Source organism: Bombus affinis, chromosome 9 (assembly GCF_024516045.1).
Source record: "Bombus affinis isolate iyBomAffi1 chromosome 9, iyBomAffi1.2, whole genome shotgun sequence".
Classification (NCBI taxonomy): domain Eukaryota; kingdom Metazoa; phylum Arthropoda; class Insecta; order Hymenoptera; family Apidae; genus Bombus; species Bombus affinis.
The window spans coordinates 8,422,866-8,444,685 of NC_066352.1; the positions used below are offsets into that span (position 1 = coordinate 8,422,866).

The 21,820-nt window shown below is 28.1% G+C and overlaps 5 protein-coding genes across 14 annotated transcripts; 2 read left to right on the forward strand and 3 right to left on the reverse strand.

Moving 5' to 3' along the window:
- Positions 1-997: 997 nt before the first annotated feature.
- On the reverse strand, positions 998-10,712 carry LOC126920002 (la-related protein Larp4B). 7 transcript variants are annotated; one of them, XM_050729798.1, is made up of 11 exons: positions 10,589-10,701; positions 10,337-10,493; positions 8,518-8,884; positions 7,759-8,008; positions 7,491-7,631; positions 6,907-7,134; positions 6,505-6,644; positions 5,509-6,357; positions 2,052-2,253; positions 1,449-1,552; positions 998-1,317 (listed from the first exon to the last, which is right to left on the reverse strand). In XM_050729798.1, the coding sequence occupies exons 2-10, from the start codon at positions 10,350-10,352 to the stop codon at positions 1,457-1,459; spliced, it is 2,289 nt and encodes a 762-aa protein (XP_050585755.1). In that variant the 5' UTR covers positions 10,353-10,493; positions 10,589-10,701; the 3' UTR covers positions 998-1,317; positions 1,449-1,456. The 7 variants fall into 7 exon arrangements, with proteins under 7 accessions (XP_050585755.1, XP_050585758.1, XP_050585757.1 ...); XM_050729801.1 differs by lacking the exon at positions 10,337-10,493 and having other exon boundaries at positions 10,589-10,712; XM_050729800.1 differs by having other exon boundaries at positions 10,346-10,695.
- A 734-nt stretch (positions 10,713-11,446) lies between these two features.
- LOC126920030 (eukaryotic translation initiation factor eIF1) lies at positions 11,447-13,517 on the reverse strand. Its single transcript, XM_050729892.1, has 3 exons — positions 13,338-13,517; positions 12,972-13,129; positions 11,447-12,301 (listed from the first exon to the last, which is right to left on the reverse strand). Exons 1-3 carry the CDS (start codon positions 13,363-13,365, stop codon positions 12,155-12,157), a joined length of 333 nt encoding a protein of 110 aa, XP_050585849.1. The 5' UTR covers positions 13,366-13,517; the 3' UTR covers positions 11,447-12,154.
- A 456-nt stretch (positions 13,518-13,973) lies between these two features.
- Positions 13,974-16,951, forward strand: LOC126920018 (ADP-ribosylation factor GTPase-activating protein 1). Of its 3 annotated transcripts, none has more exons than XM_050729869.1 (8): positions 13,974-14,379; positions 14,445-14,726; positions 15,014-15,225; positions 15,381-15,480; positions 15,564-15,653; positions 15,879-15,938; positions 16,192-16,367; positions 16,478-16,951. In XM_050729869.1, the coding sequence occupies exons 1-8, from the start codon at positions 14,320-14,322 to the stop codon at positions 16,683-16,685; spliced, it is 1,188 nt and encodes a 395-aa protein (XP_050585826.1). In that variant the 5' UTR covers positions 13,974-14,319; the 3' UTR covers positions 16,686-16,951. The 3 variants fall into 3 exon arrangements, with proteins under 3 accessions (XP_050585826.1, XP_050585825.1, XP_050585827.1); XM_050729868.1 differs by having other exon boundaries at positions 13,977-14,379; positions 15,366-15,480; XM_050729870.1 differs by lacking the exon at positions 15,879-15,938 and having other exon boundaries at positions 13,977-14,379; positions 15,366-15,480.
- A 324-nt stretch (positions 16,952-17,275) lies between these two features.
- On the reverse strand, positions 17,276-18,813 carry LOC126920027 (uncharacterized). The gene is made up of 2 exons (XM_050729887.1): positions 17,880-18,813; positions 17,276-17,768 (listed from the first exon to the last, which is right to left on the reverse strand). The coding sequence occupies exons 1-2, from the start codon at positions 18,293-18,295 to the stop codon at positions 17,546-17,548; spliced, it is 639 nt and encodes a 212-aa protein (XP_050585844.1). The 5' UTR covers positions 18,296-18,813; the 3' UTR covers positions 17,276-17,545.
- Positions 18,814-18,915: 102 nt separating this feature from the next.
- LOC126920008 (aspartate--tRNA ligase, mitochondrial) lies at positions 18,916-21,818 on the forward strand. 2 transcript variants are annotated; one of them, XM_050729817.1, is made up of 10 exons: positions 18,916-19,274; positions 19,367-19,615; positions 19,698-20,066; positions 20,137-20,313; positions 20,386-20,565; positions 20,633-20,740; positions 20,816-21,013; positions 21,109-21,321; positions 21,383-21,566; positions 21,640-21,818. In XM_050729817.1, exons 1-10 carry the CDS (start codon positions 19,200-19,202, stop codon positions 21,798-21,800), a joined length of 1,914 nt encoding a protein of 637 aa, XP_050585774.1. In that variant the 5' UTR covers positions 18,916-19,199; the 3' UTR covers positions 21,801-21,818. The 2 variants fall into 2 exon arrangements, with proteins under 2 accessions (XP_050585774.1, XP_050585775.1); XM_050729818.1 differs by having other exon boundaries at positions 19,049-19,274; positions 19,474-19,615.
- Positions 21,819-21,820: the final 2 nt, after the last annotated feature.

The window sequence follows — 21,820 nt, forward strand, 5'->3', positions numbered from 1 at the left end:
TACTAATGTTCTAATTTAATTTTCTTGTGTTATATTATTTTCTTTCCTTGTACGTGTATTACGTCTTAGAAACTATTGATAATTTTATCAATAAATATACCGAATTTGTATTTCTGTCTTATAATATAACGGTTACAGTATCGTAAGACAAGTAATTTTTTAGCATTTTATAATATTCTGCATAAATATGAAAGATTAAGTGTTTTTTATTAATAATAATTTGTTTTTAAAAATATTAATTATTAAGCACGTATAAAAACATAATAATGAAAATATAACAAACCAGCGTCAACTTTTAGTTCGTATACAAAACCATACAATTCTAGTTTAAACGGACTTTGTTACTTAAAAAATAATTATAAAGTGTTTTATATTTTTTTTAATAATAATTACAATAGAATAAAGCTTTACTAGTATGATCTTACGATAGATTTAACAGTTTTAATAAATTTTATTGGTTTTTATGTTTTTCTCATTAGAATGATTTAATACATATCACTGTAAGCAATGATAGTGAGACCACAGATACCTTATATCTCACCAATAACGCATTTCCTTGTTTCGTTTTCATTTTGAATTTTTAAACACTTTCCAAATACTTCCCAAAATTTTCAAAAACTCAGATGATACGGTAAATATTTCATTTGTATATTAATTATTTATATTTTAACGTCATCTGTTATAATTGTCATTAATATTCTGGAAAAATGCAGATCTTATTTATAAATAATGTAAATGAAATATAGAAAATTACAAGAAAACAAATTAATTTTTTCAAATCAAGCATCCTTATGATTTATCTGCTTTAAAAGTTACATTCTTTTTTTCGTTTTTTTAATCAGAATTCTGTATTTACTGAATAAGTTTCGTTGCACTCTGAACATTCATTAAGCTGTACGCACATAGCAAGGTTTGGCACAAAGATAAACATTTCCCAGTTACGGCCCTGTGCTATGAAAGGGGAGAGGAGAAAGGAATTAAAAGATTAATACCTTAGTTTAACATTTTTACAAGCTAACAAATATGTACCTCCAAAATCACAGAACCAAAGCATTAACAATACTCTTCTACACAATGTATTATCCTGCCAGCAAACGTATTTTTTTTTTTTAAATATGCAGCGAATTAGAGTTTCTTCAAACAATTTTTGTATGATAGTTAATTGATACCACATTCATTGTAGGCGAAGTCACTGTACAATGTAAAAAGTTTTCTTCATACCCACTATATCCAATATAGGATAAAAGCAGTGGTACATAATCCATATAATCCAGATGAAGAATAACAGCTAAATATTGAAATTCACTGCGGTAGTATCTGCAAAGGTACTTCCTTTACTACATCTTTAACTATACATGTTATTTAAAATCTTAATTAAATTTGTGTGTATGTATATGTAAACAAACATTATAGATAACTAATAACATAAAAAAGATAAGTTTACTCACATATTGATTTACACATTTCCATCCCTTTCATCTGTCTTATGTTTTGTACAAGGTAATTCGCGACAGTGTTGTGCTACTTGAGCATAACTCGGTCTTGTAAGATCCTATAATAAAAAGCATTAATGTAGCAAATACAATTAATAAGATGTTTAAAAGTTATTTATTAAAAAACATTCCTATTTATAAAATTTATAATTAATAACATTTATAATGTAGCTTTAAAAGTTAATTTTTATTAAATCTTATCTTGTTTGTAATCATATAAAAAAAAATTTTGTAAGTTATATTAATATCAAAATTATTACAAAATTTATAATAAATAAGATAATACTAGTACTTTCCATAAAATCTATTTCATTCATTAAAACGTTCATTAGTTATAGCCAGATTTTTTATGATATAATATGTATATATCAATGTTGCATTACATTATTAAATATTTAAATAATAATATTTTTCTAAATAACTTTACTAAGACATTTTTATAATTTTTAGGCTTTCATTATTATTTTTCCAACCGTAATACTATATGAGTATATTAACATAAAGTTAATATTGTAAAAGGAGGAGTACAAATTATATATAAGAAAAGGATATACTTACTACAGGGAAAGTAGAAGTTCCTCCCACTTGTGACTGGGAATTTTGTGAGGCAGTAGGGATATTACATTCACACCTAGATACTTGTTCAGAATCTTCCACTGTGTGTGCATTTGAAACAGCCTCGTCCACTCCATTCACCATGTTTGAATCGTCAGTCTTTACAGATCTGTCAGCGGTGCATTTCAATAATAAAGGACTAAACCTGAACGTGCATATATATAAGTATAATAGATATATATTCAATACATATTAAATAATTACAACTGTGCACCTTAAAATACCATGCACGAATATAAGACAGCCACTATTATATACATTTCATTCAAAAAAAAGAAAAAATAAAAAAAAGGGGGAGATAAAGAAAAATATTATTACTACATAGTTAAGGGAATGGGTCTTGCAAGATTGCAACACTTATTTAACAAACCAGTATACACATCATTTATTTACTTTCACTGACAATGAATCTATAGTCATCCATTAATAATGAACCATGCGTTTTATTATATTCTCATGTGCCGAATATTACAGCTTAACTTTATTTTAAAAATTAAGAATTTAATTGAAATGTCTTTAAGAATAACTTGAAAATGAACAATTAATAATTGTAATATAATATAATATAATATACTAATACAGTATAACATAACATAATATTATAATAATGGATAATAATAATAATAATAATAATAATAATAATAATAATAATAATAATAATAATAATAATAATAATAATAGTAGTAGTAGTAGTAGTAGTAGTATTAGTAGTAGTAGTAGTAGTAATAGTAGTAGTAGTAGTATTAGTAGTAGTAGTAGTAGTAATAGTAGTAGTAGTAGTAGTAGTAGTGTAGTAGTAGTAGTAATAGTAGTAGTAGTAGTAGTAGTAGTAGTAGTAGTAGTAGTAGTAGTAGTAGTAGTAGTAGTAGTAGTAGTAGTAGTAGTAATATGAGTAGTAGCAGTAGCAGTAGTGGTAGTAACAGTAGCGGTAGTAGTAGTAATAGTTGTAATAGTAATAGTAGTAGTAATGGGAGTAGTGGTAGTAGTAATAGTAATAGTAACAGTAAAAGAGCAGTAATAGAAATAATAGTAGTAGCAGTAGTAGTAGCAATAGTAGTAGTAATGGTAGCAACAGCAGTAGTAGTAATAGTAATAGAGTTGCAGTAGCAGTAGAAATAGTAGTAATAGTAGTAGTAGTAATAGTAATGAATAATAATAATAGTAATAATAATGAATGATAATAACATTGTTCATCATAATAATGGCAATGATACTGGTAATTTCATAACAGTGACGATAAACACCATGAGAGAGAGGAGAGACAATTTTGATAATAATAATAATAAATAAAGAAGTGGTACCAATATTAATAACAATAGCAGTAATGATAATAGCAATAACAATGACAATGATAATAGTAATAACAGTGATAATAGTTATAGGGAAGATAGTACTACGGAAAAAAAATATTACATGACTAATAGCAATATCAACAGTAATCATTGATAACAATGATAATTGTTATGATATTAGAAAAATAATCATAATAATGAATTATGATTATAAAATAAGAAGAGAAAAAAGATATAGAGAAAATGATAATAGTGACGGATACCAAAGAAATGATTTACTAAAAATGATATTGATATTAATAATTATAACTTTAATAGTCACAGAGCAAAAAATAATAATAGTATTAGAAGTTACATTAGCAGTATTAATAGTAGCAGTAATAATAATATTAGTAATAAGAACAAAGATGTTTATAGTGACAATGGTGCTATCAATAATGGTACAGGTAATGATAATAGTGAAAATGATGATATCAATGAAGATGATGAAAGTGGTAAAATAATAATAATGATAATAATATTAATATTAATAATAATAATAAAATAATGATAATAATAATAATAAAATAATAACAAACTCATGTATTAAAGAACCCTGAATAATATAATAGTTCATATGTATTGTTCATTTGCCGCAGTAATACAGGCAAGAAATATAAATTGTGCTACCACAGATTACTGCATACATTCTTGCATACATACGCATTGCAATATTGTGTCGTATTTAATCACCATAGAAGACTGGTAAAACTTCTGACTACCTAGTATCAAATGAATACCTCGATTTTGAGCATTTTATGCTTTAAAATTAAAGTTTACTTTTTCATCGAGTGGAGCACCAGCTCTTATTTGAAAAAGAACCATACTAGCGAGGCATTCCAAACAATATTAAACAACTTATCACTCGATGGAGAAAAAGATGTGGTAATGAATAGAAATAAATGGCAAATTGGGATAACTGAGCACATCTACAAAATTAACCACCATAGAGAGTAAAATAATGGTAAATTCAGGAAAAATACACCTACTCCTTACTGCTCTATGTATGAGTATAACATAATTAAGAAAGGGAAAGTTTAAAAATTATAGCACAATAAACAAACTTTTTACATAATTTCAAAATTGTTATGTGTGGGCATATGCTAATAACACTAAAGGTAAATTTACTTTTGAGGAAATTAAAAAACAATTAGCTGCAATTGTTTTTGTTTGTTAAGAAATTTCATAAGACATCGCTAAAAATAAAATACAATAATTGCAAAATATTTTGGTATCTTTTATTAATTATTGACAAATTAAAATATAATACATGGACTACTTATTATTAACATAATATAAAGTCAGTTTCCAAAAATAAAATATATATTTTAGTATTTATTATTCTTACTTATTTTGTCAGAGTAATTAATTTACTACTTTTATCCATTCTATTTATGAATTAGTAAATAAGCAGAAACTTCAACATTATTACAGTATCATATTAACAGAATATAACTTATACTGAAAGTATGAACTACCATGAACAGAACTACTTTCCCTTTCCTTCTTATATAGGTGATATGAAAATATAGGTGGACTATATAACTTTCACTAATACACATCCACCATACAGAGCATAGCACGCATATAATGCAGCCAACACTATCAAACACAGCTTAGCAATCTTTTCAGGCTCTATGTGACTGCCTGTATATAAGTCATTTTGATGTATATGTGTGTATGTGTGCGTATGTTTATATGTATGTATATATCTGTGTGTATATCTATACATATATACATAATATATGCAATGTATCATTAAAAGATATTAAAGAACTTTAACAATAATTTATAATAAGCAATACTTTAGAAATGTAATTAAACAACTACCTGCTTTTACAATAAATGAAGAATATATCTTCTATTACACACATGCACATACACAGATTATGTATGCACATATACAAGCATATATATGTATTATGTATTTTATACATGTGTCATACATATACAAATACATAAATGTATGTATCTATGCATGTTAAATGTACTTATGTACATAATTACGTATGTGTGTGTCTGTATATGTACGTTGTACATATGTGTGTATAAGAAGAAAGCACACTCACTTATCAGGAGATGACGGGGGAGTGAGAGTGATGGTGCTGAGAGCGATGTCTGTGGAGTCATTGTTGCTAGCAGAAGCATTAGAGCTGACATTTGTAGATGCAACGGAAGTAGTTGTTGATGTACTGCTAGAACCAGTTGGAGCTTCTAGCAAACCAGCATGACCACCAGCACTTGACCCTGGACTTGCAGACCTACTGCTGTTACTTGTTGGTTGTTGATGGTATTGTTGTGAAGTTCCTGTAGGTTCTTTTTCTTTGACGCTTTTCAATTTTGCAGTACCTTTAACTACATCTGAAAGCCTATTCTGCGATTGCGTACAATCTGTACCAACAGTTTCTACTGAAGCATTATGGGATTTTGCAAGATCAGCATCTAGGCCAGGAAGAGGAGGGAAAGCAGAAGCTTCCAAATCGAATTGTACCCCTCGGTTGCATTGTGTGTTATTATTACTGGCCGGGGTAGATTCTCTGATTGACGGTAAAGGGCTACTATTAGCCTTTGATAATGACTCTTGGTCTTTGGTCCTACGATGCATACGGTGACGCGGAAATTGTACTCCAGAATCCAGAATTTGCGCGTCATTTTCTTGGGATCCTTTTGGATGATTGCTATTATAATGGGCCTCTCCAGTTGCTACAGTTGTATGTGAGGAATGGAACTTTGTGCCGGTCTGGTAGGAAGAAGAAGCTGGCTTCACCGTAGGCAAGCTCGAAGTAAAAGTCGGAACTGTTGCTCCTAAAGATATTGGTGCCCCACTTATAGGCGGATGTGAAGTACGTCCCATTGGCACCATATTACCGCCACCATCCATTAAGCCTGGCCTTTCAGATCCATTTCTTTGTTTATTTCTGCATCACATGTATATATTTGTGTGTGTGTGTATATATATATATATATATATAAAATAATTTTTTGTAAATATTACTTGTAAAGAAATTATTTTTTTAAAACACTATCACATTTACGTTGTTAAAAATAATTATTAATGTCAATACCTGTGACGAGGATTGTATCTGTTATGAGGTTTAAACGTGTTATGTGGTGTAATACCATTCATAAAAACACCTGACATATCAAAGTAAGCGGGACTCGCAGGTCCCCAAGGCATCATTCCAGGAGGATAAAATGGTTGATGCTACAAAGAGTATACAAAATTATTCAAATCTAAATACCTAATGCAGTTTGAAATATTTAAACATAAGAACGCTTTAATATTCAATAATACTTAAGTACTATTAAGCAATATTTAATTGAAGACTAAAAAAAGAGGAACATATATATTAATATATGTAAATATTAAAATGCAAATGACGATATATTCAAAATATAAGTGAATTATTTTTTAAATATATCTAATTATATAACTTGGAATTTTTTATAAAATATTGTCTACTTACATATACATGAACCTGATTGGCATATGGCGGCATTGTAGTTTGTGGCATAGTAGTACCATTTGTATAAAGGAAGCGTTGCTGTCCAGCTGTATAGCTATTTGGATCATAAACAGGCGGTGGTGGTGGTGTTGTTCTATAACCATTTTTAATACCACCCACACTAGCAACTGCCGGGATTGGTAGCCTATTCATTGGTTTAGCTTTGATTCTAGCCATTATGGGCTTTCCCTACATTATACATAATAATATTAACATTAAATATTATAAAACAAAAGAACTTTGAATAGAACTTACATATATTTCTAACGTATTTTGTTTATAAGCAATTAATACAAGCAAATAATCATTATAATTATTAATTGTTCCAAACTAAAATAACATCTTGAAAATATTTTTCTTTAATTCGATTTATATTATTAATTATATATTATATAATATATACTGGAATTTATTGAAACATAAAATGAAGCTATATAGACACAAGTAATGGATAACTACAATTTTGTATGATTATGTAATATGTTTTAGTGCCTTTTATAATTTTTATTAAATTAAAAATAAATTATTTCTTTATTGAATAGTACCTGAAATTCCCGAACTTCCTCACGTAAAAACCTGTAGGCCTTTTGAGCATCTTCATCAGATTCAAAAGTTACGTACCAAGAACTATTATGGGCAAATTCACATGAAATAAACCTTGGACATCCTTCCCCAGAGAATAAATTCTGGAATCAAAAACATTATTTCATTGATGATCTGTGATTAGAAAGGAACACCTGTAGGTAATCAAATGTTATATCAATGTTTGTTTTCCATACATAACAAAAAAAATAATATGTATATCTGTTTCACCTTTACATCTTCCAATGGCGTATTATCTGGTATTTCACGAAGAATTACAATACATCGTTTGTGGTTAGGTCTTACTTTCTGCCCTTCTTCATCAACTTGTACATTTGGAGATTCTCTTAGAACTTCCGTTATAAGTTTTATATCTTTTGTCAATTTTTTCACTTGGTTGAAATTTGCTACTGTCCATATTGGTACATATTGATCATTATCCATTTGTGATAATAAATATGTATCATTAGCTAAGTTTTCTCTAGAAAGACAATAAAATACAATAGAATATATATTTACTGAATACAAATAATATATATATATTGTTGAATGTTCTATAATAATTGATGTTCATTGTATACGTTATTAACTGTTGTATGATAAAACAAAATATAATAGATCTTGTACTATTGTTGTATAATAAATAAATAAAAAAATAAGAAAAGTAATAACTATATCAAACATTACTCATTAGTGTCCTCTAATGTTATTCTTTTGTTCTTTTATTCTCTACTAATTCTTTATTCTTATATTCTTTTATTTTAAAATTTGAATTGTGATCAAATTTTAAAATACTTTGTACAGATAAAAAATAAATATATGTAATAAAAAGGGAGATACAATATAAAGATTACGTGATAATTCTATATTGTTTATAAAAGTTTGCAAAAAACTAAAATCATATTATAATTATAATATGTCACTAAATTAGTAGTAATCAATAGAATTCTATACAATGTTATAATAAGTTTCATGAGATTAAGAGCTTACCTGGAGAAATAATATTCAAGTTGTGAAGAGAGCATTTGTTTAAGTTGTTCCAACGGTATACCAGGGGCTGATATGTCACCCATTGGAGCAGGTTGATTTGGCACATCACCTAAGGGAGCAACGTCCACTGGACCGTAACCTGCTGCACCCCCTATACCAATAGCGTGTTGCAATGTAGGTTCCAAATTACCAACAGCTGCTTCCAACATTAATTCATTTCCACTTGGAACTCCGTTCATGATGTTATATTCCAGATTGGATGCAGTACTTCCAATTGCACCCCCAACAGAACCCAAAGGTTCAGGGGTGGCTGGATAGACCGCCCCTGGTGGGAGCTTCCCGATGTCCCCATTCATGTACACGTACCCTATGAAAAATACAAAATGAAATTAGTAACAAAAATATATAACATATTGCTATATATTATAAGAACAACTAACGTCCAGTACATGATATACTTACATATTATAACATGGAATATAAAATTGAATTAATTAGTGATTTTAACTCTATTTATAAAGACCATTACTTTTAATTATATCTTAATTTTAAGAAACCAAAAATAGATTTGTATCAATTAAGAACCATAATGAAATATATATCATTAATTCAATTAATACATTAGTAACAAAATTGTATCAGATCATACTAGATAAATAACTATAATATGAATACAATAATACCAGAAAAATATATCTTCTACTATTTTTATACCCTAATTAATACTAGATTCATATTTCATAAACAAGCAAACAAATCAATAACCTTGAAAAGTGACCTTTTGATCTTTTACACTTGAAAAATTAGCTGATATAGTATTTATTTACATTATTAAGCATGTGCATATCAAGTCATTTTGCAATCATATTAAATAATTACAGCAATTTCTTAAAAAAAACAATTTCAAATAAGATTTTCGATAATTTTCCTAAACCACACAATTGCAAAATGTGATACTAAAATTTTAACTATTAAATTATTTTGTTATAGAGAGAAATACTTTCCATAAATGTGATTAAAACTATGTAATATGCATAATACACTAGTCTGATGTAATACATTTGTAGTACCTATATGCATATATATTTGTACACATACATACATGAATCCATATATACATAGACATGGGTGTATATGTGCATGTGTGTCCCACGTATGATGCGCGCGCGCGTGCTTATGTTCAATAGCACATAGTTCGTGTTCATGATGTGTACATGTCTGCGCGTGTATGATGTGTGTGTGTGTGCGTGCGCGCGCGCGCGCGGGCGTGTATGTGCAATCTAAATGCACATATATAGACGAATTCAAATTATACAAAATTTATTTACATGAAATCTCGGCGAACCATAAAGGAACGATAAATATAAAAATAGAGAACAGACTCCAGATTTCTTGATGTTCACGTAAAACAACTGTTTTCGAACAATTACTTTTTGATTCTATATGTAAAATGAGAAATACCGTGGAACATGTTTTAAAATCATAATTCTAATAAAAAATTTTTCACTGATTTTGTTGAAAGTAAAAATTGAATGTTGATCGTACAAACCGTGCCACATGCTAAGATTTGATCTTGTTCAATATCAATGTGCAATCGTCAAGCATTAACACTTAAACGTCACATTGTATCCTTCTGATATAGTTCTTTGGGAAAGGTTACGGCATGAAAAGTAAAAATTTTGAAAAGGCAAGATATGCAATATGTTGGATGTGATTAGCCAAATATAGAGCGAGACGTTGGCCGGGCCAACACGTTCACGCACGCAGATATGGTGACAACCACTTGGACAGTACACTTATGCGTATCGTATATCGTTACCGAAATCACCATTCATCCCGAAACAATCCCAGATTCCATGTGCCTTTATCAATAGGTGTTCTCAGCAGCTTCGTTTACTGGCTCGTTCTTCGGGTGTAAGTACCGTGAGCGCACACGGTTGTGCGCAAAAAACGCAACCTTATTCCTCGTTCTCAAGCTATGAATAGTTAGCCATAAGCATCTGCCCTCAATCCTCTACATCATTTGGATCAATGTGAGTCGCGCCGTTTTAGAATTTTATAAAATTCTTACCGAGAAGATGAATCAACTCAACACAATTTCTCAAGGAAACTACAAAATGGCCGACACAGAAAGGCACATGCCGTAGCTCGGTGCATTGTGGGTCGTAAGTATGTAGCTCGACTATAGTGATATCTGGTGGTTAAATTGCCATGACTCGCATCTGCCCGGTAAATTTAAATCTCTAAAAGTATTTTGCAGGAATTCATTTACAATATTACTTGAAAAGTTCTATATCATTTTATATTAATATACTATATAAGCTATAGATTTATATAGAAATTGTCTTGTTAGATAACTATAATTATCTTATTTTCTATTACCAATATCTAATTAAATATGCAGATATGAACTTAACCTAAACTTAATATGTATAAAACTATTGTACTCACTGACGCGCCCATATAATTAAAAAGAAATATATATAGGTATAGACATGTACAAGCATCCAGAGCTAATTATATACAAACACACAATCTATAAGTATAAATTATTTCCCATCTATGATATTGATATAATAATTTTTTATGTTTTTATTAATATATTTTCAAATCTCTGTATTATACGATCAATTCTTAATGAAAATATTAAGAAAAAAAAGTCATTTTCTAATATAATGATAACATTAATTAATTATATTTAATTGAATTACGGTCATAATTATATTTAAGACCGTAATTCAATTTTTATCAATGTAATCCTATCTAAACTGTTATCAAGAATTTAATAAAGAAATTTCTGAAATAATATGTAATTCTTATATTCATTTTTAATTTCAAGATGTATATTTTATAAAGTAATATTTATTTTATGATTCGAAGTTGTTTTAGCATTAAAATTACATGAAAAGGAAATAGGAAAAAGTCCAAATAGCGGTGAATTACCATTTATTTAGAACAGCCACATTCTTATCTAAAACAATTGCTTTCATGTTGTCAATACTGTTTCAAAAAAAGAAAAAAATTGGCAATTCTCCCTCAAAATAAATCCATTACAATTAAAGATGATCCTTTCAATAAATAATACAATCAATATGGAATTAAAGGCACAAAACTTGGAAACGACAATGTAAAAACCAGGCCTGTTACCTTACTGTATAAACAAAACAAAGCATTCAGCGTTACACACAATAAGCCAATCTAGGGTCTAAAATAATTTTTTTATATATATATCTTTCTCCCTCTCCTTTCTTCTCTGAACACGTCTATAGCGCCGAGATACATACTACCTAATCCCAAAAAGAAGATCCATCCGTTGCTATTTGTATCTATTCCTTGTATAAGTATTTTCTCAAATCACTAATTAGTTATCACTACTACTTTAAAACGTGATGAGTTTAGTGGATTACACCTAACATAAGGCTGTAAAATATTGCTTCCTACAATCTTACAAATGTCTGATTAGAATATTGTGCCTATATCGTTACTGTTATATATTTTTTATTGAAATATATATGTGTATATAATAGGATATCTCACGATGTATCAACAAGTATTAGTGACTGATACAGATAATTTAAGATGATAAGGTGTTGATGAAGGTGGAGTGTTCTTAGATAGTGGCATGGATGTTTGTTGGTTAAAAACCATGGACTTTAAGTTGGTCAGGTTTGGCCAGACCTGACTTTGTTAGCCACTGGCATATATTTTCTCGCTGGTCCCCCTGCAGCTGCAACACCTCTCCGTACTCCGGGTGTTCGATTACTGTCCCATTGCAGGCGAACTCCTAAAAATAACATTATTTTGCCCTCTATTCTTATTTTATTTCAAATATTTATTTTTTATTAATAAATAATTTAATTTTATTAATAAATTAAATTGAATATTCTAATTTGATTATATATTTTATTAGTAAGTAAATTTATATTTGAGATTATGAAGTAATATCTAAATCAGCTTGATAGAAACTTTTCATTGCATACATGCAAGCAGATATTTAAGATAAGGGAAATATAATTAAATGTTGCAAAACTTACTAAAAACTTTAATTTTATGTAAATAAAGATATATATAAACAATTTTGTATTATTTATAATCGTTTGCAAAACAATTATTTTTTTAATTTTGTAAATTAAAATGTTATTTCATATAATGTACGTGAAAAGCGACTAAAAGATGAATTTAAAAATCATATTTATTAAATACAGATGTAATATGTAGAATATGCTACTATCTTATTTTGTATAAAAAATTTAAACAAAAAATACAATAAAAAAATAATGTCAAATAAATTTTCTAGAAAAATTTCACACATACTACAGATACATGTTTATGATGTATGCAATTACATTTTAACTCTGGACAGTTGTTTGCATCAGTTCTATTTTTAGCATGGTATCTGACACTGACAAAAAAGTGAATTATCGAAAATCATATAGTAAATATGATTTTGTTACCTTTTTACATGCTCTCACTATTTTCTTCAAGTCATATTCAGATGAAAGTCCTTGTACTGTTGTTAAGGTCTTACGACCATTCCGTTGCTGGATCCTTATATGCACGAGACCGTCTTGGACATCATCATCTGAACCCTTGATTGCATCTGCAAAGGGGTCTGCAAAAGAAAGCAAATATTATGTTAAATACTAAGAAATTTTTCATTTAACTGATAAATCATCATCTGAAACAAACAACTTTCAAAATGAAAACGATAGAAATGTTAATTGCGTACTATGATGCAAGCAAAAGACGCCATCGCCATTTTGATAAAACTATCTTCTACAATATGATCAGTACTACAAAATAGAAAATATTATATTTACCGAATGTGTTAAGATTCTGGATGGACATACGACAAACAAAATATATCCCCGGGAGATATAGAACTGCAAAGTGCAAATGCAGCTGTGAAAAATTACGGATGACGCAGGATAACAGAAGCACCACGCAAGAATACTGCTAAATCCAAAAAACCTTGTGCAGAAGCTGAAGTCAACCGGAAGTAAAAGTTGCATTTGTCATGAACAGTGGGTGGGGTTGCGCATGCGCTCTTTCAACAAGTAAGCGTCGTTTACATGAAATAAATGTTGCATTATTTGATTGGTAAAACTAGACGATATATTGCATAAAATTTCATGTGTATAAGTTTAATCATTTCTTCCATAGAAGCAGGGATAATCCAAATTGTTATAATTTATAATTTTTTACATATTTTGTAATAAAATAAGAAATAATTATAAGTTTGTTATTCTGTAATTTGTACATTTTACGACCTATATTTTTTTGGATTTACATGAACATGAACAATATACGTTAATTAAAAGTAATAATATTTAATAGATGCAGAATTTTTTTGGTCGATAAAAATACCTTTATCTCACTTTACCATTATTTTTGAATATAAAAGAATGTGGTTGGTATAAAGCGCTCCATAGTGGTTGTGGTATATTTTAGAAACACGCGTACTTGAATTTTTAGTCATTGCTCATTGCTTTGTTGGTACTCTCCTCTCATATGAGATGAAATATCCAATGAAATGATCAGTTCCATAAACTTTATGACATTATGTTCAATTTGGTTGTATATAAATGATATATCTATTATTTTACTCATATGATAGAATTTAAAATACATATCAAGTAATTGATATATATCGGAATTGCTTTTTTCATTCGCTCATTCGTCTATGACAAATTGGGATTACTACCGTCAAGGGATTAACGACAAGTATAGTATGGTGGATTTTTAATTTAAAAATTAAATATTGGATTCGATTTTTTATTTGAGTTTTAGCGACTGGAGATAATGGCTAGTCCACGAACTCGAAGAATTCTAAGTGGGCTTAAGCCAAAAGATGAGAACAATGTAATTCATTAATTTTATTTTCTTCATAATATTCCATATGTTAATTAAATTTTATTATTTTGCAGAAATGCTTTGAATGTGGAACTCACAATCCTCAATGGGTTTCTGTCACATATGGTATATGGATTTGTCTAGAATGTTCAGGCAAACACAGAGGACTTGGTGTTCATTTGTCATTTGTCAGATCCATTTCCATGGATAAATGGAAAGACTCAGAGTTAGAAAAAATGAGAATTGGTGGAAACAAGAATGCTCGTGAATTTTTTGAATCACAACCGGATTGGAACGATAATATGTCAATAACACAAAAGTATAATACTAAAGCAGCAGCATTATATAGAGATAAGGTAAATATAATATATCGCTTTTAATCATAACATTTTGTGCTTTTTACTACAATGTATAAGCAATTCTTTTCTTAAACTTTCCCAAACTTTTCTTAATTACATTATAGTAAGGAGAAGTAATAAATGCAATGTGTTATGTATAATTTTATATCCTTGAAATAATTATTTAAATTAGTCTATAAATTATTTAAGTAAATGTGATGGTACGTGAAACATAACTTTACTCATGTTTAATGTCTTTTTAAAAAAATAAACAATATGGAATATTATGTTACATAAATAATTAGGTTGCAACATTGGCACGTGGAGAAAGCTGGAATCCAACTACATCCACAGCTAAGGATTTTCAATCCTCAATGTGTTCAGAAAATCAACAAGAGTATTCTTCATATCAAAGTGATACATCAAATTCTTACCAAAATTTTAATTCAAATAGCTGTAAGTCTCAGACAGAAGCCTTTTTTGCAAGAAAACAAAATGAAAATGCTAATCGTCCAGAGTAAGTTTTACTTTTTATATCAATATTATTATTATTATTTTATTTTATTATTTTTAGTTTTATAACTTTAATAAAATATGTAATAGTAATTAATATATATAAAATATAAATAATACAAAAGTTAATGAATATTTTTAAAGTAATATTCCACCTAGTCAAGGTGGTAAATATGGAGGGTTTGGTTATCAAATGAATCCACCACCCAGGAGTTCATCGCAAGAATTTTTTGACAGTGCAGTATCCTCTTTAGCAAGTGTAATTATGCTTAAGATAACTAATTATAATTAACATGTACAGTTGGTATATATGAAATCTGCAGTAAACATTTACTTTTCTAGGGCTGGTCAATACTTTCTTCATCAGCATCAAAAATAGCAAGTAAAGCTACAGAAAATGCCATTAGAACTGGAGAGTTAGCCATACAAAAGGTATTTATATCTATTTATTTACATTTGCATATAGATATATGCATACTTATATTCGTATTTGTCTTATGTTTTTTATTGTAAAATAAATTATTAAATTATAATTTAGTGGTAAAAGAAAGTTAATAGTGATTATTTATTTTGTATTTAGCATTATGTTTATGTATAGTGAAATATATATTACTTTCAGTTAAATTTTTCGTTTCCGTCTTATTTTGTTTGCGCTAGGTACGTGATGGTACTTTTTGGGAAGAAGTTGGAACTCAAGCTAATAGTATAGCTGCTAAGGTAGATAGCTGTATATTAAAATGATGATTAATAGTACTTATTAACTAGATAATTTAATTCTTGGATGAAATGTTATTGTAATTGTAATTAATATTGTAATTAATAATGTAATTAATTGTAATTAATATTGTATTAGAACGAGCAAATTTTTATTTCTTTTTTAAATAATTAAATTCCTTTAAGCCAATTAAGTAATTAAACAATAAATCCATAAACTAACTAATTATTAAACTTCCTAATTATCTTTCAATAGGTTGGAGATTTAGGGAGAAGAGGATGGGGTGATATTGGAGGAACAAATTCAGTTGAACAGAATCAATATTGCTCAAAGGAACATTATCAAAGTTCTTCCACTACTTATCAAAATAATGATATAACCCAGCATCATTCCACTGAAAAAACATCTTTAATGAAAACATCGCAGCCCAAGTAAGTTAATAGTAGTTCTAGTGAAGCTATTATAAAACATAAGCATTTTAAATTTAAATGATTATAATCAATGCAATTTCATAAATTAATTGTACTTTAAATTATTTTAGAACCAATGTATCAACTGCAAATTTTTCCAACTGTGAATGGGATTGGGGTAATGAGACAAAACAAAGTAACCAAATAACAGATTCTAAACCAGTTGCAAGAAAATCAAAAGATAAAGACGAAATATTAATCAACTTTAGTACGGACCATCATGCATCTAACTGGGATTCAAAACTTGAAGACGATGCATGGGAAATATTAAAAAATTAATTATTATTTATTAATTAGGAAATTTTTATCAAAGTTCAAAATCTTTAAATATCTTGCCTATCCTAAAGATTTTGAACTTGTATAAAGCAATGTAACAGCAATTGTTAAAATGAAATTATTTTTATTCTGTGTTTTACCCCTCTAATGTTACAAATATATGTAGATACATATAAAAGAGTAATCATTTACGGTTAGTGTATACGTGCCAGCGTGTATACATTGTACGCTTTAGAAAGCGTAAATAAATATCACATATTGCAAGTTAATGTACTTCAAACTTTGCTTTATGATTAATGCATATTAAGATGCAAAGACATGTTGGTACTGTGTGTTGTTCACCTTATTTGATTAATTTTCATATATTATGCATTTATATTATTTCACAAATAATATATATGATATTGTTTAATGTACTATATCATCATTCTTATGTAATTTATACATTCATTGAGCTAAAAATAGATGGAGAAGATATATTACAAAGAGCTTCTCTTCAAAAAGATACAAAACAATTATTTTATATTATGATATGTATTAGATGAATGTATATTATTACATTGGGTTATAATTATTTACAATAGAAAATAATATCTCTTAAAATAAACATTTATTTTATTCTATATATATAACTTACATGAGGTAATCTTTAATACATTTTTAAGACAATAGATTTCTGTCACATAAAATAAATCAATTTACTCTATTGGATAAAAATTTGTACTTGTTTATGTTATATATAAATAAAGAAAATCTTTTTCTATCACAGCAGAAAATGTATCCAAATTTTAAGCACCTCCACATTATTAATATTTATTAAATATTATCATTACACATGAATGTATAAAAAAACTATAACTATATTATAAAAGTTGACCTGGGACCCTTTTTCCTGGATATACTTTTTTAATATGTCTTTTATTGTAAGTATTACCAACATATTCCCAGATATCTTTCTCACATTTTGGCCATATCTTGCGTTCTAGTCTTGATAACAAAATACATAGTAAATCTCTATCTTTTGGTGATAGATCAAAATATGATACTGGTCCCAGGCTTGAGCGATAAAGAAAATTATATATTGCTCTACAATAATTACATACAATTATCAATAAACAGAGTTTATTAGTATTATATATAAACTGTTATAAAATAGTCAATAACTTATTATCAATAAATAAAACTATTCATATATACCTGAAATCAAAACCTTCTGCTTCTGAAGGGGATGGATGCTTTTCAAATAAATGTATAAATAATAATGCTTCTGGGATAAGACTATCCCCAGGTTCAAACATTCCACAATTCATCCAGTTGTTTATTAGTTCATGTTCATATAAATATTCTGCCATTTCAGAATATTCAGTAATTTTCCATCTGATATCTTCAAAAGACATGTTTGGCAACATTTGTGATATAGCTTCAACATTTTCGGTCCCATATTTTTTTAAACCTTCTAACAATATTTTTTTATCATCATTAGTCCACAGTTTATTTGATTTCACTTTTTGTTGGTTTACTGTTGTCATCTTGCTACTTGTTGCTTTACTTTCATTATTCTTTTGCTTTACAGTTTTTGCTGCTGTAGCTTTTCTTTCCTTAGGATTATTCATTTTTATATTTAATTAAAATATTGCTTGAAAACGTAACTACAGACTTTATTATAATTGTCTTAATATATCCAAACACTGATTGATGATGAAAATAATGTTTCTAGGGAAAAATGGCTAAACAAATAGTGCAAAGACAAATTGGTTATTTCTAATCACGCTGGAGGTTGCCACATATCCATAGATCGAATAAATTTTTAACAGTAAAAGAAACTAATTAAGGGTATTAATTTGTGAACTTTTATAATTATATCTTTCAAATTAGTCCTTCAACTTTCTTTCTACTAGACTTCCTACTACCTATTCCTTTTAACCTATCCTACGAATAAGTAGATACTTTCCTCTTTTGCTCATCGTCGCACATTGCTATGATTTTATTAGATTGTAGGTGTGAAACAAGTGTGTTTATTTTATATATATGTATAAATAAGTAATTGTATTGAGCCTATCAGAAACACAGTCATATAGGTGTAGGATATAAAGCTTTTAATGACGTAAATCATAAGGTACCCTTTACAAATCGGTCATTCGCTACTCACTAACTCAATATTTGCTACGCTACTGTCGCTAGCCATAGAGCGCTGTGATCTAGCAGATACTGCCTGTAAATCTTTAACTCTTTATGTTTCATGTATTTCGTAGGCTATCTTACTATCTGCTCCTCTTGTCCCGTGAACTTTCTTCTGATAGACGCAAAAGGCACAGTATTTTTATGAAAACTATGTATATTCAATAATTAATTTTCAAATATAAAACAACAAAAACTAGTATTTATATGAATATGTAACAATGAAAATAACGCAGAAAAAGTTTTTTTTAAACCTAAAGTGTGATTTAGATATATCGATATAAATATTTTTCATTACAATATATATTTATAAACCGCATATTTTTGTTTATTATAAGAATGCTTCGTAATTGTATTGTATCAAAAATGTCATTTTTTAACTTTTTATTTATGAATCGTCTATGTTATCAAAAAGTGAGTGCAAATATTTATTAAGTTCATAGAATATATTTTAATTTATACAAAAATGAAAATATTTATAAATATTTTAATATAAAATTGTTTAGCTTATGACAAAACATTCTTTAATGTGTATAACTTATACACATAATTTAGCTGGTAAACAACAAAGAATAAAAGAAAATGTGCAACCAGTTAATAAATTTGTTTCAAGATCTCATACATGTGGTGAATTAAGACTACAAAATGTAGGAGAGAATGTTCAATTATGTGGGTGGTTAGAATTTTTAAGAATTAACAAATTTTTGATATTGAGAGATTCTTATGGTTCTACTCAATTCATTATACCTGAACATGTGAGTTAAAGGATATAAATTCCAATAAAGTATACTATATGTATATATATCGATATTAAAAACAAACTATCTGTTATGCTAGAGAAAGGACTTACAAGAAATGGCTAGGAATTTGACCTTTGAAAGTATATTGAGCATAGAAGGTAGAGTATTAAAAAGACTAGAGGGTCAAGAGAATAAGTGTATGGGAACTGGAGATATTGAAGTAGAAGTAAAATCCTTAAAAGTTTTAAACATGGCAAATTCAAATATTCCATTTATTATTAGAGACTATAATAAGGCAAATGAAAATGTACAAATGAAGTATAGATACATATCATTAAGATATCCTGAATTACAAAAGAATTTAAGATTACGTTCAGAAGTGATAATGAAGATGAGAGAATACCTAATTAAAGAATGCGATTTTGTGGATATTGAAACTCCAACATTATTTAAAAATACTCCTGAAGTATGTATACCAGAATGGTACTAAAAACATTATGGCCAAGATGTTTAAACCTTCTTTTTTTTTAACACAGGGAGCACATGAATTTATAGTTCCAACAAAACTCTTAGGCCAATTTTATTCATTAGTACAGAGTCCCCAACAATTCAAACAATTATTAATGGTTGGTGGCTTTGATAGATATTTTCAAGTTGCGAGATGTTACAGGGATGAAAAACCTAGACATGATAGACAACCTGAATTTACACAGGTATAATTTTTGACTTGTAGATATATATCCTTTATAAAATTATTTAGTACTCATAGATATGTTATTACACAGCTGGATATTGAAATGTCATTCGTTGATTGTGAAGGAATAATGATGTTAATTGAAAACTTATTAGCATATTCTTGGCCTCAAGAATCAGAAGAATTAATTATTCCTTTTAAACACATGAAATATGAGGATGCAATGGAATTATATGGTACAGACAAACCAGATTTACGAATACCACAACAAGTAAGATTTAAATATGCTTCTAATTCAAATTCGAAGAATAATTTCGAAAATAGTATTAATATTTCAGCTTTGTAGACTGACGGAATTAATTGATCATTCGGTATTAGAACAGAGTTTAAAAATGGAACAAAATGAACACCGTGAAGTTTATGCTCTAGTTTTTTCCCAAAAACATGTATGTTTACAAGTTATTTATATTTTCCTTGATTTTTGGTATTTTTATATTTATAACATGTTTTGTATACCCTAGGGTTTTCTTACAAAATCTATCAAAGATACTATATCTGAGCTACAATGTACTTATTTCCCTTCTGTGAAATTAATACAAACAAAGATACCTAACAAATCGCCAGTAATAACAAATATTATTGATGGAAATGTACAACAAAAGTTAAATTTAAAAGAAGGAGATGTACTGTTTTTAGCTTGTGGAGAAAAAGTACACACGGTAAATATTAATCTGCTAATTATATTTTCTACATTTATTAATGATACATTAACATCAAGCATTTATATATATTAATATCAAACTTAAAATTACAGCAATCACTATTAGGAAAAGTACGTCTTGAATTTACAAAGTTCTTAGAAAGTAAAGGTCAAGAAATTTGTACTAATAGGAATGAATTTTTATGGATCACTGATTTCCCTTTATTTTCGTTTAATACTGAAACAAATTCATTAGAAACTATGCATCATCCATTCACGCAACCTCATCCAGATGATATGCAATATCTTATGAACAATCCACTGAAGGTACCCATGTTAATTAATTAATAAGCTCAATAGTATTTTAATAAGTGAAATACTTTTATAGGTTAGAGGATTGCATTATGATTTGGTTATGAATGGTTTCGAAATCGCAGGAGGATCAATACGAATCCATGACTCAAAATTACAAAAACAACTATTTAAGATGCTAAATATAGATGAAACACACTTAATGCATATACTTGATGCTTTAGAATCTGGTGCTCCACCTCATGGTGGAATTGCTATAGGTATTTTATTTTTAATTCAAATATTAACTATATGTGACAATGGAGTATCATAACAAATAAGTTGGATTTTTAGGATTGGACCGTTTAATATGTTTGCTCTGTAACACAAAAAATATAAAAAATGTGATAGCATTTCCAAAAACTACTACAGGTCGAGATTTAATGTCAGGAGCTCCGGTTCCCATTTCTGAGGAAATAAAAAAATTGTATAACATACAGACGGTAGACAAATAAAACAATATTCAAGAAGTATC

Coding starts and splice junctions, on each gene's coding strand:
- LOC126920030 (XM_050729892.1), bottom strand. CDS start 13,365: ATGTCCATCCAGAATCTTAACACATTCG. Junction 13,130..13,337: donor CCAGAATCTTAACACATTCG/GTAAATATAATA, acceptor TTTCTTTTGCAG/ACCCCTTTGCAGATGCAATC. Junction 12,302..12,971: donor TAGTGAGAGCATGTAAAAAG/GTAACAAAATCA, acceptor TGTTATTTTTAG/GAGTTCGCCTGCAATGGGAC.
- LOC126920002 (XM_050729798.1), bottom strand. Junction 6,358..6,504: donor AGATACAATCCTCGTCACAG/GTATTGACATTA, acceptor CATGTGATGCAG/AAATAAACAAAGAAATGGAT. Junction 2,254..5,508: donor CCCCCGTCATCTCCTGATAA/GTGAGTGTGCTT, acceptor ATGCACGTTCAG/GTTTAGTCCTTTATTATTGA.
- LOC126920027 (XM_050729887.1), bottom strand. CDS start 18,295: ATGAATAATCCTAAGGAAAGAAAAGCTACAGCAGCAAAAACTGTAAAG. Junction 17,769..17,879: donor GCAGAAGGTTTTGATTTCAG/GTATATATGAAT, acceptor TAATTATTGTAG/AGCAATATATAATTTTCTTT.
- LOC126920008 (XM_050729817.1), top strand. CDS start 19,200: ATGCTTCGTAATTGTATTGTATCAAAAATGTCATTTTTTAACTTTTTA. Junction 20,314..20,385: donor GACAACCTGAATTTACACAG/GTATAATTTTTG, acceptor GTTATTACACAG/CTGGATATTGAAATGTCATT. Junction 21,567..21,639: donor TCATGGTGGAATTGCTATAG/GTATTTTATTTT, acceptor TTGGATTTTTAG/GATTGGACCGTTTAATATGT.
- LOC126920018 (XM_050729868.1), top strand. CDS start 14,320: ATGGCTAGTCCACGAACTCGAAGAATTCTAAGTGGGCTTAAGCCAAAA. Junction 14,380..14,444: donor AGCCAAAAGATGAGAACAAT/GTAATTCATTAA, acceptor ATTATTTTGCAG/AAATGCTTTGAATGTGGAAC. Junction 15,226..15,365: donor GAAAATGCTAATCGTCCAGA/GTAAGTTTTACT, acceptor ATATTTTTAAAG/TAATATTCCACCTAGTCAAG.